Below are 14,368 nucleotides of genomic sequence, written 5' to 3' on the forward strand. Positions count from 1 at the left end.
GGGTAGAAACGGCTTTACTTAGTCGATGTTACCTGTCCCGGTGCCAAGCATAGTGCTTTGCCCAGTGTAAAAATATAAGAAAAATAAAATAAAAGCTAACTTATAGGTGCCCCAGAATCCAGACCAGAGTTTTGTACTCATACGTCCCTTAGTAAGGCCTGCTCACAAATTAGCAAACCCCTGCTGCCCTCTGTCTTTGGAACGAAGGTTTGCTCTGTGTACTCAGTCTGAAATGAAAGTTAAAACAGCAGCTAACGTGTGTAAGCTAGGAAACCGAAACTGTTTTTGCCTCTTGCTGGAAACTGAAAGTTACTCAATAAACATGGACTCCAAGCCTCAGAGCAACACAATGGCTTTGGATGTCAGGACGTGGGAGCAGATATTTCAAGAACTGATCCGGCAGGAGAAACCCCGGGCCAGATGGACCCTGAAGTTGGATGGGAACCTGAAGCCAGACTGTGTGGCCCCAGGGTGGAAGCAATATCGGCAGAAAGGATTTGCCAGGTAGGTGAGAATCTGTCCACCATGGGCCTTTCTGGGCCAAGAGGCTCAGCTGAGCATTGATCAGTTCTTTTCAGAGCTTGTTAAAAGAATAAGTGTCACCAGGCTCTTCATCCTTTTGTAATCACACTTCTTTAGGATGGAAAAGATAAGATTCTAACCTTCCATTTTTCTTAACAGCAGGAAGTTTCTTCTTTTTTAGGTTTCCTCCCTAAATATTTCTGGAAATCCTAGGGAATGCCATGAATCTGTTCTCCTATTCTCTCACCACCTCACTTGTAGCAGACTGCCTCTATCTACAGACTTCTGCTGTCTCCCTCATCAGTCCTGCTGGCTTCCCCAGGCTGCCACAGCCCTCTGAGCCCTAGGCCTGTTCAGTACCAGCCTAGGACTGGTACAGCCTCAAGAATTGACTAAGGCCAAGCAATGGCTTTGAACATCACTTTACCAAAGACCTGAGGATAACAGGAGGGAATGATGCTATAAGAAAGAAATTAAAACCTAGTTCTTGGAGTCCCTAAGTAGTGCCCCTTCCTTATTGACTATCTTCCTCTTTAACTTCCAGTGAGCCTCCAGCTGCAGGAGCCAGCTTCCTTGCCAATATCAGGAAGGTGAGAACTGCTCATCTGGACAATCAAGTCTTCTCTTTTTATATGGCACAAAAGGACCTTCACTTTCCACTTCATCTGTTACCTGCCTCCCTCTGTTCCATTCATTATGGATTATTAGCCATGCCATACATTTTTAGACTTCTACACCCTTGTCCATGAAGTTCTGCCTGTTCAGCAGGCCCTTATCTCCCTCCCTCCCTACTCATCCCTCAAGGACCAACTCAAGTGTCCTGGTCTCCCTAGGCAGAGTAAGTGTTCCTTCTCCAGTCCCATAAGTTAATTCAATCTCTCTCTCTCTCTCTCTCTCTCTATATATATATGTATGATCTATGTTATTTATTTATAATACATTTGTTCATTTATTTTTAGTAGCTATTAAAATGTTCTTCTTTTTTTTAAATTGAAGTATAATCAGTTTACAAGGTTGTGTTAATTTCTAGCATACAGCACAGTGATTCATATGTGTGTGTGTGTGTGTACACATATATATATATATATATATTCATTTTCAATTCTTTTTCACTATAGGCCATTACAAGGTATTGAATATAGTTCCCTGTGCTATACAGCAGGACCTTGTTGTTTATCTATTTTATATATAGTAGTTAGTATCTGCAAATCCCAAACATCCAATTTATCCCTCTACTCCCCATTCCCCTCTGGTAACCATAAGTTTGTCTTCTATGTCTGTGAGTCTGTTTCTGTTTTGTAGACGAGTTCATTTGTGTCATTTTTTTTTAGATTCCATATATAAGTAATATCATACGGTATTTTTGTTTATCTTTCTGGCTTACTTCACTTACTATGACAATCTCCAAGGCCTATCCATGTTGCTGTAAATGGCATTATTTTATTCTTTTTATGGCTGAATAGTATTCCATTGTGTGTGTGTGTGTGTGTGCATGTGTGCATGTGTGTGTGTGTATATATACACATGTATATATACCACAACTTCTTTATCAAGTCCTCTGTCAATGGACATTCAGGTTGCTTCCAAGTCTTGGCTATTGTAAACAGTGCTGCTATGAACACTGGGGTGCATGTTTTTTTTCAAATTAGAGTTTCCTCCAGATATATGCCTAGGAGTAGGATTGATGATCATATGGTAAAGTCTATTTTTAGTTTTTAAAGGAATCTCCATACTATTTTCCATAATGGCTGCACCAAACTACATTCCCAATGGTGTAGAAGGGTCCCCTTTTCTCCACACCCTCTCCAGCATTTATTGTTTGTGGACTTTTTAATGATGGCCACTCTGGCTGATGTGAGGTGATACCTCATGGTAATTTTGATTCCCATTTCTCTGATAATTAATGATATTGACTGTTTTTTCACATACCTATCAGGCATTTGTATGTCTTCATTGGAGAAATGTTTGTTTAGATCTTCTGCCCATTTTTTGATTGGGTTATTTATTTATTTACTTACTTGTTATTGAGTTGTATGATCTGTTTGTATGTTCTGGAAATTAAGCCCTTGTCAGTTGCCTCATTTGCAAACATTTTCTCCCATTCTGTAGGTTGGTTTTCATTTTATTTATAGCTTCCTTTGCTGTGCAAAAGCTTGTAAGTTTAATTAGGTCCCATTTGGTTTTTTTTGCTTTTATTTTTATTGCCTTGATAGACTGTCCTAGGAGAACATTGCTAAGATTTCTGTCAGAGAATGTTTTGCCTATGTTTTCTTCTAGGAGGTTTTTAGTGTCTTATATTTAACTCTTTAAGCCATTTTGAGTTTATTTTTGTGTGTGGTGTGAGGGAGGGTTCTAACTTCATTGAGTTACATGTAGCTGACCAGTTATCCCAACACCACTTGCTGAAGAGGCTGTCTTTTCTCCATATAGTACATTTATAAATAACATATATTCATATATTACATATCATAGAATATATATATTTATATATAATTGTTTTTGCTGTGGAACCCATTGTTTACATGAAGTCTCCTGGGGCCCTACAGAACACAGTTTTCAAGCCATTCACCAGAGCCCACATGGCAGTCATTTTGTTATGCCTGGAACCCAGTGAACTGGGTAAGAGTCTCTCTCCGCACCAGCCAGCGCTCTTTGAGGGACTCATGATATCTTTTATCAGTTATGCACTCCCCAAAATGGGAAGGTGCTTCTCTTGTTCAGATAAATTGGCCTGACAGTCATTCTGAAATGAAGAAAAAGCAACCTACCAGCAAAGTTTTAGAAAAATACTGACCAGCTTTTGAAAAGCACTTTGTAGTTTACAAAATGTTTTCACTTATAATATCTCATTTAATGTGGACAATATGACACTTGAATATTTTTCTTTTTATGGATGTAAAAATTGAGGCTTAGAGAAGGGAAGTGCTTTTCCCAAAGTTCCTCCTGATGTAAACTATGGACTTGGGTTTATGGCTCCAGGTCCTAAGTCAGGTGCAAAACTAGCCATGTTCTTCAATAGAGGTGATGTGCTATAGTAGGTAGATAAAACAAGGTTGGTTTCAAATGGCTTTGGGATTGGAAATATGGCTCTACTTACTTTGTGTGTCCTTAGGCAAGCTGTATATCATTTATGACTCAGTTTCCTTATCTGGATATTGGGCTCAATAATGCCAACCTCAGGGGGTGCTTTAAAGATGAAATTGGGTAACACTGTAAAGCACCAAGTGCAGTGCTTGCCTCAAAATGGGTACTTTATAAGAGTTTTCTATGACCTTGTGAAGACCAAATTTCACTGGAAATGACAGAAATGTTTTTCTCTCTAAGACATGCAGAGATGTTTTGCTGGCAAAGAAGTAGACATGGGGCCACATATGGGTGGAAGTTCAGTGGGTCACAGGAAAAAGCTTGATTAGAAATGCAATCCCTCTCATTCTTGTCAAATTGTCAATTATCACATGCACTTTCTCAAATTGAAAGGGTTCTTAGAGACTGAAGCCAGGCCCATTTCCCTCAGGTCAACAATCCGTTGAGGGAACAATCATCTTCTTCCTTCTGTTTGCAGGTTCCAGTGTTCCTCATGCCAACGGAGGTGGGCTTCTGCCCAAGTGCAGATCCTATGTCACATGAACTTGCAGCCCCGGAAGTCCCAGGGCCAGGTGCTTATGAGGACTTTTGCTCAGAGGTGCCGGAAGTGTTCCCGGTCTCAATTTGAGAAGCCTGAGTTCTCCCTAGATAGCACCCAGAGGATTCTGAACAACCTGGTACAGCATATTCTAGAAAGATTCTACAGAAATGGCATCAAGAAGGTTTCAGAGATACCAGTGAAATTGGAGGTGCCTTTGGATGGGTCCCATGACATAGCCAATTGTGAGGCATGCATCCTGGGCTTCTGTATGAAGAACTTACAAAACTGCATGACAGAGCCATCCAAATCCCCTCTATCCTACATGGAGATTAGGAGTTCCTCTGATTGCATTGGTGATGTGTGTGGCCAAAGCCTACCCAGGAACCGGTCAGCAGAGGCAAAGGAGACTCAGGGGAGTGGGTATTCCTGTGCTCATAAGGGCTCAAGGCCTCGCCATGCTGCTGCAAGGATCCAAGTGCCTGGGACAGATCCTCAGCCCAGAGGGGACACAGGCCAACTGCTCACACCAGGGGCAGACCGGCAAGCCACATGGGGAACAGGCCCCCAGTCCATTCGAGTAGCAAGATTACTTCCCTCAGAGTGGACAGAGCCACAGCCCATACAAGAAGGAGGCCCACTACCTGCAGGGTGGGGACATTCACAATCCACACTGGGGACAAGACCAAAGGCCCCATGGAAGACATACTTTCAGGCTGCAAGGATGACAAGCCAACAGTCGGCACAGGAGGAACAAGCCACACAAGGGGCAGGTCTTCAGGCCACAAGGGTGACACACCCACAGCCCACAAAGGGGACAATCCCAAGGGCCACAGCAGGGTCAGGCACTCAGGCTACAGGGAGGGCAGGCACCCCAACACCAGGGTCAAACTCACAGCACACACGGGGGGCAATCCCAAAGGCCACAGCAGCGTCAGGCACTCAGGCTACAGGGAGGGCAGGCACCCCAATACCAGGGTCAAACTCACAGCACACACGGGGGGCAATCCCAAAGGCCACAGCAGGGTCAGGCACTCAGGCTACAGGGAGGGCAGGCACCCCAACACCAGGGTCAGACTCACAGCCCACACGGGGGGCAATCCCAAAGGCCACAGCAGCGTCAGGCACTCAGGCTACAGGGAGGGCAGGCACCCCAACACCAGGGGCAAACTCACAGCCCACATGGGGGGCAATCCCAAAGGCCACAGCAGCGTCAGGCACTCAGGATACAGGGAGAGCAGGCACCCCGGCTACAGGGAGGGCAGGCACCCCAACACCAGGGTCAAACTTACAGCACACACGGGGGGCAATCCCAAAGGCCACAGCAGGGTCAGGCACTCAGGCTACAGGGAGGGCAGGCACCCCAATACCAGGGTCAAACTCACAGCACACACGGGGGGCAATCCCAAAGGCCACAGCAGCGTCAGGCACTCAGGCTACAGGGAGGGCAGGCACCCCAACACCAGGGTCAAACTCATAGCACACACGGAAGGCAGGCCACACATGTGGGCCTGGGACCTACAGTGGAACCCAAGCTGCCTGGGGCAGGCAGGAGGGGTGCTCACCCAGAGGGGCTGCTTCAGACGGCATTTGCAGAGTCTCTCCCTCAGGGCTACCAAATGATTCCCTTGGCCAAGAGCAGTTGTTCAGATTGGGCTATGTCTGTGTTGTTGCTCTGTTTACCTTTCTTGTATCCAGATACTTATAACAAAGAAACGTTATGATGAAACCAAAAATGAAAAGACTTCTCTTCTCTTGTCTTAATTCCATAGTAATCAGTGAATTGGCTGCAATTTTAATATTGACAGAGAATTTGCTCTGAGACCAACGCAGGATCAAGTTTATAGAATAAGCACTGGTTTCTGGACCTCCTTTGCAGATAGTTTGAAACATGACCTATCAGATAATGGACCCAATAATAAATATTTGTTGAATCATTCGAAGGTTTTGGCTCATTCATTCACTCATTCATTGATATCAATATATATGTAGACCGTAGGTTGACAAGAACTAAGGGTTCTGAGTGTTACCGGAAAGTTATTGTAGTAGGCTGAATAATGGTTCCCCAAAGATATCCATGTCCTAATCTCCAGAACCTATAATATGTTTGTAATATATAAAGTATATAATACTTTACGTGGCTAAAGGGACTTTTCAGATGTAATTAATTTAAGAATCTTGAAATGAGGAGATTATCCTGGATTATCCAAATGGACCAATGTAATCACAAGGGTCCTTATACGAGGGTTAAAGTCAGAAAAAAAAATTTTAAGGATACAATCAGAGATTGAAGTGATGAGCTCTGAAGATAGAGGAAGAGGCCATGAGTCAAGGAATACAGGCAGCATTTAGAAGCTCATAAAGGCAAAGAAATAGATTCTCCCCTACAGCCTCAGAAGGAACCAGCTCTGCTGACACATGACGTTAGCCCAGTGAGACTGATTTTAGATTTCTAACCTCCAGAACTATAAGACAGTAAGTTTGTGTTGCTTTAAGGCACTGAATTTATGATAATTTGTTACAGTAGCAACAGGAAACTAATATAGTTATCAGTATCACTGCAGATATCAGGCAATTATGTTTTAGGTATGCTTCAGTTTTAACAACAACAAAAGAGTGTTTTATTGATTAGAAATATTAATATACCTATCCCCTCTTATTCTTTTTCCTCTCCTACTTAAACCCACCCAAATATCCCAATCCTAAAGAGATTTTCTAAAGAGTCATCAAATCAAAGGAAACCTGTTTAGGATGGAGATATTTGGGTGGGCTTAAGTAGTTTGGTGACCCTTGGAGCTATCATATTCTTTCACTCCTTCCAGCACTGGAGTGGGAAGCATGTAAGAACTTGCCAGTCCTGAGATCTTGTGACACATGGCTACACCTTTCACTACCTATTTCCATATGTCTGCTAGACATTTCCACATGGTTCTCATATCGCCATATCTACATCTTCACGTTCAAAACCATGCTCATCAACGTCTCTGACTTTCCTGTTCTAATTCGCCCTCGTCATCCAAGCTTACCTCGGTCATATTTAATGTCTCCTCCTTGTCATCAGTGCTTATTGTCCCTTCTTCTGTCAAGTTATTCCTTATCCACTGTTCCCCTATAAACCCTTCTCCTCAAACAGTTCAGGAATTTGAATTATTGAAATAATGAGGGGATTTGAATTTTACCTCATAGGTAGTGGGGAGTCATTGCAAACATCTGAGACTATGGGCAATCTGAGTAGAATCATATTTTGAAAACACCATATATTTCTGGGAAATAATAGAGTATAGGATACAAACAGTGAGGAGTCTGGCTTGAAAAAGAAGAGTGGTAAACACATAGAAAGATTCTTATAAATAATAAATATCTTGAAGGAATTTGAAGACAGTGAAACACAAGATGTAGGAAAACCCAAGGATGAAAAACTTTCCTTTTTTCCTAACCACCTCTTTTCATTTCCTCTCAGGCCACTCTCATCAGTACTCTGCTTTTATATATTCCCGCATCCCCAAAGCACGCTACTAAATGTGTGCATTCCTCCTGTTTTCATACCTTTTTGGTTCTTTCACAAAGAACATTCACCTGGAGACTAGAGATTTTATTTCTAGCTTGGTTGTGTAATATGACCTGGGGTAAGTCATCATCCTTCCCTGAGCCTCAGCTTCTCCATCTCTATAATAGGTTAATAACTTCTAATTAAACATGGTGGATTGAACATATGCATTTCCTTCTGATCACGCTTAGAGTCCTACTGTGTGATGTAAAAGGGGGAAAAGAGCATCAATACACAAGGGCAAAGAGAATGGCTAGAAGCTAGAAAACTGATGGACTAGTGATAGGGAAATGACTTAGCAGAGTAGAGAAAACTGGAATAGAAGTTAGGCAAGGGAAAACTGAGGTGCAAGGCAAATGATGTGGTACCATTTCAGAAAAACTAAAAAACTGTAGGCAATAAGTAGCTCTGAATGTGGGTATTAGGAAGCCTGAAGTGGAAGGATTGGTTGAAAGCCTCTATATAAATTTCCTTTTCCCCACTCCTACGCAGCCTGGTAACCACTCTTAACTTATTCCAGGATGAACAGTGGAGGTCTATTCTCTGAAGACATTGACCCAAAGGGACTCTGGGCTCAGGGACTCAGGCATAGCTAAGGGAGGGAGTACCACCTAGCAATCAGAAAGACAGTGAAAGTTTACATACTGAATAGATGCACTCCCTTAGCCCACTACCAAACTTAGAAGGCAGCATTATATCCTACCCATCGTCCCCTCAAATACATGGATAATGGATAGTTCCTCATTGGGAAAACTGATCAGCTCAACAGAAGAAAAAAACACCCCACATACTGAAATGGGGGAAGGGGGTCTGTCCAATGGAATTACCAACTCAGATCATGTAGTACTGTAGTACATATTTATTGAAAAAATCTGCACGTTAGTGGACTCATGCAGTTCAAATCCATGTTGTTCAAGGGTCAACTATATATAAACTATTAGAAATAATAAGGGGAACAATTATGTGCATAAGGAAAGTAGGATGTGTTTTTGGCTAAGAAAAGGTATGAGATATGGAGGTGCTTTTTTGTTAACAGAAAAGAAAGTAAATTTGTCCTAAAGTAAAACTGGCTATTTTAGAATGAAATGAGGAAAACAGAGAAGCAGAGGACAAATTAAGGATATATATATATATATATATATATATATATATATATATATATATCTCCTATAATATTATATATATTATAATATATATAATATATATATATTAGAGAAAAAGAGAGAGAGAGAAGGATTTTATCTTGTCTAATCAAGTTGGCTAAAATTGAATTGTTATTAAAAGGGTTTTTAAAATAAATAAAACTAAATCTTGAATTTCTTTTTTAATCTACTGAAAGGACAAAGTTTTACTGGATTGTTGGTATGCTCCTGATAAGAGATTGTGAAAAGTTTTTCTTTACCTATTAAGTAATCAAGCTAAAAAACAGAAGTTCTATGTTCTATCAAAATAATTTCTTGTGCTTCATGTAGTCTCAATAAGATCTTTGATAACTGAATCTTCTCAGTATTAAGAGTAAAGTTTTGTTAACAACTATGTAACCTTCTGCATTTGCTTTTGAAATACTTTAACATCACTTTGTCAAATAGATGATTTAAGTATTGTTTCAAGATGATCTGTGATCTTATTTAGTCAAGAGTCCAAACCTGTTGATATTTTTGACAAATTTCCCAAAATTAAAATCTAAATGTAGTCTTTTGACCTCAGACTAACTTTGGGACTTCCCAGAGGGCCTCTGGAATGTCTCAAAAGAATGTCTCCTCTACAAGGAGAGATGCTGAATTAATTAGGTTTGTTTGATATGTTGGATTACATAGGAAGCATTGCCAAATAAATGATACTAAACCTCCTTAGGTTATATTTATGTGGCTGTTATGAATATAAGTGTTCCAGAAATTATATGCAATCTGATATGTCCTGGAATGTTATCACTTTTAATTCTAGTTATTACCTTGAAGTGTCACAGAAATAAGAAAATTTCCTTGTCAACTGCATTACAATGAAGTTTCATGAGATCTTTAGCCATGGCCATTTTAAAGTCTTTGTCATTTACAGAGTTACTCTTTTACTTTGATGCTTTTGCAAATACATGTCATCTTCAGAGAGATTCATGGAAAGGACTCAAACAAGTACTCTAGAATACATATTTCTGATAATATCAAGGTCATAAAACTGAACTAAGGGACAAACTGGATTCCAGCAGAATAAGAATTAATAAGGTGGGACAGAATAAACCAATGAGGATGATTACAATTGCTATGATTTTTTTATTTGAAACATCACCAATTTTTAAAAAAGTTTTAGTTTTTTCCAAATTTGAGGAAAACTTTCCCCCTTTTATCTTAAGCTACCAACAAAGATGACACATTTATCTTTTTCTCCCTTCCCAGTTGCCCCAGAATTTGGAAACTCTCAATGAGTATTCTTACTTTCATAGTCATATATTTATTTGCATAAGTTCAATAAAAATTTGTTCTTGTAAGAGGACACTATTGGAAACACTGACTATATTATCAAGGCTTTGACTAAGATGTCAGATTTGAGACTGTGTATAGACTCAGATATGACCAGATAGCTTTAAGGAACTAAGGCTGACTTTATGAAGCCAATAAAATCCCTTGGAAATATTGGCTTGCCTTTGTTTACAGAATTCCTAGCAGCCTAACCAAGTGAATAAGGGAAGTCACTTCCTGGCAGGTGCAGGAAGCTCAGGAATTGAAAAGAGGAATTCATCGAAATCTATCAGTATCGCAGGATATATCTGATGGCAAGTCCTTAACTTGGTTTCCTGGCCTCAATAGGTTTTAAAGTTCAACCTGTTTTTTTGGTTTGTTTGTTTTTTAAGAAAAGTTCCAGGGGGGAGGGTGTAGCTCAAGTGGTAGACTGCATGCTTAGCACACATGCAGTCCTGTGTCCAACCCCCAGTACGTCCTCTAAGAATAACTAAATATAAATAAATAACCTAATTACCTTCCCCACCAAAAACAAAAAGCAAAAAACAAAGTTTCAGCAAAACAGATTTAAATGAGCCTCTCTGATCAATTGCTATTCTTGCTATACTTGTATAAATAATCAAATTTTTTTGGAACTAGATGTATTTTGCAAAGAAATTAGACTTAATTTGACTGTCTTTGGTAGAAATGAGGGTGATTTTAGAGAGAAAAATTATATTTCAGTAAGACACTTTTGTGTATATGAGATTCCAGTGCGAAGGATGAGGGGTATAGCTCAGTGGTAGAGCGCATGCTTGGCGTGCAGGAGGTCCTGGGTTTAATACCCAGTGCCTCTGCTATGGGAAAAACAAAAAACAAAAAACAAAAAACAAAACCAGATATAGTGAGGTTTTGTTATTTACCTGTAAACTGGACTGAATCCTGAATTCTTCTAGTTTCCTCCAATATCTGGCTATACCTCTCCAAACTAGTATTTCCAATTCTTTTACCCTTTTGACTTGAAATCACTACAAACATAAGCTGCCCCTTTCCCTAAAACCCTGCAACCTAAATGTGAATGACTTGATATGAACTTCAGAGCAATCAACATAACAGCTTATGTTTAGACAATTTTTGTGTTTGTCGTTGTGTGTGCCACTCAGAAACTTTACCCGAACGTGTGATGACATCATCAGAGACATTCAAACTACAAAAGATGCTTTGACCCCATCTAGAAATCTTCTCGACAGTCTGTCCTCAGAACTCAGACTGGGTTTTCAGTCTGCTGTAATCATTAACCTTTGTTTTTCTTTTGTTTCCACAGAAACCTTATTAAATACCTCATTTCTCACATTATATAGGTCTAATTTGGGGAGCCCACATACGAGACCACCTCCTGAAATGAGACACAACTATTCAACTGAACTGACCTATTCTCAAGACTGAGACAGATTTAATGAGATATGGAGCAATCTATCAGTTTAGCTTCTGGATTGTGAAACTTCTTGTTTGAAGTTTCAAAGGCAGGACTGAAGGGGAGCAGAATCTGTCATCCTAACATATGCCTCTTTGGCAAAAGGATTATTTTAGGCCAATTATTTTTAAGAAACAGCAGACAGCGGAAAAGCTCTGAGAACTGAGTGGAAGTTCCCTTTTGTAAACAATATTTACATTTATAAGGGAAATCTCTGTGTGAGGATGTCTCCTTCTCTGTACCAGGAAGAGAAGAGTGACTCTAAATCTCGAGAAACTCTTACACTCTTACCAATGGAGAAGGCAAGGACTTAAGTCTGCATAACAACCTTACACTATTTCCTGTGCTTTTCTTGGTCACCTCCTATAATTGATTCCCCACCCTCAATATCTTCTTTTGTCTTTAGCTGAAGATGGTATTTAACATGATGACTCTGATCATCTTGGGGAGTTACTCAGTTTCCCTGGGTTTCTCCCATGTATACAGGAGGTATACACGTTATTAAACTTTTGTTTGACTTTATCCTGTTAATCTGTCTTATAATTTAATTATTAGGCCAGGCAAAAAACCTAGAAGGAAGGAAGGGAAAATCTTTTGACCCCTAGGCAGCCTAGGAAACATTACTCCATCCCCATGCTGGGTAATTAAATTATGAATAACCGACTGGGATGTTACTGGAGGGAAGAAAGAAATGAAGAGAAATTCAGCAGCAGCTCATCAAGCCATGGGGAAGTATTATCTATCAGACAGTCCAGGCAGCCAAGCCAGGAAAAGAAACAGAAAAATATTTATTTTATGAACACTGTAAGCACTGATGTAATTCTCAGCCAAACAGAGATCTGACCCGGGAAGGCTCAGCAAAAAACTGTTAACAAAATCAGTCATCTCTAGAAATGGAAAAGTTTTTCTAAATATTGGTCATTAATTATAGTCCAGGGCAAAAAGCTATGGATTTCAAGGAATGCTGAATGTATCCACTGACATTTCTTGACCTGCCTTTCTTGTTCCATGCTTCCATCTATCCTTTATATCTTCACCCCTGGCTAACTCAAGGCACTTTCAGTTTAAGTATGATGTCTGAACATCCTCAGGCCAGGAAATCAGAGGAAGAGAAGACTCTGGAGATTTGGAAGGACAGATTCATTAGCTGTCAGAGCTGGAAGCAGGTTTAGAGAGGAATCCTGACCCAGCCCTTTGCAGTAGTGGGAGTGAGGGGAGAAACTGACCCCTGCTGCCTCAGTGGAGGCCAAATGTCACCAATTTCCATTTAAAGATGTCAAAGAAGTGAACACTCAGGGGTGAATTAACCTAAAAGCTTGGGGTGTGAAACTAGGAATTTCTGAGGTTTATATTGGGAAGTAGGGAATGGTTGGGAGAGGTAAAGGTGGGGGAATGGGAGTAAATCAGGTGGAAACAACATAGTCTTGCTCCTGGGAACGTCCAAACAAGCAGTGTTCTGGTGTGAAATGACCACCTCTCTCTGGGACTGGATGGCAGGGAATGGTGCTGGCAGGCACTGATCTCAGCTCTGGAGAGTTCACATGGCCCTTTCTCCAGAGACCCTGGGAAGCTGGGAAATAGGGGCCCAGGTGGCTTAGGGGCTCAGATACCTTAGAATGAGCTCTTAGAGATTCTCTAGTCCTAATGCATTTTTTTAACAGACAAGAAAACCAAATCTTCAGAGGCAGAAGTGAATTGCCTGTTAAAGCATAATTTTCAAAAAGGTACAAATAATGTCTCTCATACAGATGTTAAATGAATAGGTTTTAAAAATTTTACTGAGCTCATTAATTAATGAGAAAAGCATTAAGATTTAAAACCAGCCCAAAGAACATTTGAGAAGCTAGATATGTATAGGCAATTTAAAGGCTTGCTGGGTTCCAAGCTATACAAAAACTGGTTCATGTTTAACAGGATCATAAACCATAAACTTTCAGACTACTGTTTCCACTGGGAAGAAATTATTTGCATCTTTACTGAACAAAATTTTCCAAATAAGCCTTTGCCTTATAGTGAAGTAAAATCGTCCAATATATAGAAAGTCAAATCCACACTAAAAGAACACCCAATAATTTATCTTGCCTATTTCCAAGTTTCAGACAATTTTTAAAACACTTGTCTAAGATAACACTGGTAATTGCTAGCAGATGTAGGATGATACTGAAGTCTCATTATGCTCAGCCCAATATTATTGTCCTTGCCACAGAATTCAGAAAGATCAAGATGTACAAGAGCCAAATTATGAATGGAAGTAAGGGTTGCTTAAGGAAGTGGTGTATTCCCTACTCTGGTCTGCCCAGCCCATCCACTCCCTTAAGGTATTGCTTATGAAACACTGACCAGTGGGGAAGCCCAGACTCATATTTCCCAAACCCCAGGTATGATCTCAGTTCTCTCCTCCTTCCCTCCAATGCTCTGCAGAATTCCTTAATCACCCTCTCCCAACTGCCTACCCCCACACACAGTCCTCATACTGACAGTCTCTAGGCTCCTTTCCTGCATAGTCTCTATAGGAACCTTCATTAGATGTGTTCCAGTGAGGCTAGAAGACATCTTGGTGGAGATGTTAACTAAAGGGTTTAAGACTGGATGTGCTTGGTTGGCCTAGGTATCCATGAAGGTCCTTCCACTTCTTAAATTCAAGGATTCTGTAATAGTTTACTCCCCAATATGGGAGTGAGAAGTTCATGTAGAACCTAGGAAGCCTCAACTGGATTTGCAAAGCTGGCATTGATTTTTTGGCTTTAGGAAAACTCTAATTTCTTGGCTTT

At 40.5% G+C, this 14,368-nt stretch overlaps 1 protein-coding gene across 3 annotated transcripts; it reads left to right on the forward strand.

Annotated features, from left to right (window-relative positions):
- Positions 1-249: 249 nt before the first annotated feature.
- RTP4 (receptor transporter protein 4) lies at positions 250-6,077 on the forward strand. Of its 3 annotated transcripts, none has more exons than XM_072962539.1 (3): positions 250-504; positions 4,085-5,427; positions 5,668-6,077. In XM_072962539.1, the coding sequence occupies exons 1-3, from the start codon at positions 323-325 to the stop codon at positions 5,850-5,852; spliced, it is 1,710 nt and encodes a 569-aa protein (XP_072818640.1). In that variant the 5' UTR covers positions 250-322; the 3' UTR covers positions 5,853-6,077. The 3 variants fall into 3 exon arrangements, with proteins under 3 accessions (XP_072818640.1, XP_072818648.1, XP_072818636.1); XM_072962547.1 differs by having other exon boundaries at positions 4,085-5,351; positions 5,625-6,077; XM_072962535.1 differs by having other exon boundaries at positions 254-504; positions 4,085-5,775.
- Positions 6,078-14,368: the final 8,291 nt, after the last annotated feature.

The sequence above is a fragment of the Vicugna pacos genome, chromosome 1 (assembly GCF_048564905.1).
Source record: "Vicugna pacos chromosome 1, VicPac4, whole genome shotgun sequence".
In the NCBI taxonomy this organism is placed as follows: Eukaryota; Metazoa; Chordata; class Mammalia; order Artiodactyla; family Camelidae; genus Vicugna; species Vicugna pacos.

Coding starts and splice junctions, on each gene's coding strand:
- RTP4 (XM_072962535.1), top strand. CDS start 323: ATGGACTCCAAGCCTCAGAGCAACACAATGGCTTTGGATGTCAGGACG. Junction 505..4,084: donor CGGCAGAAAGGATTTGCCAG/GTAGGTGAGAAT, acceptor TTCTGTTTGCAG/GTTCCAGTGTTCCTCATGCC.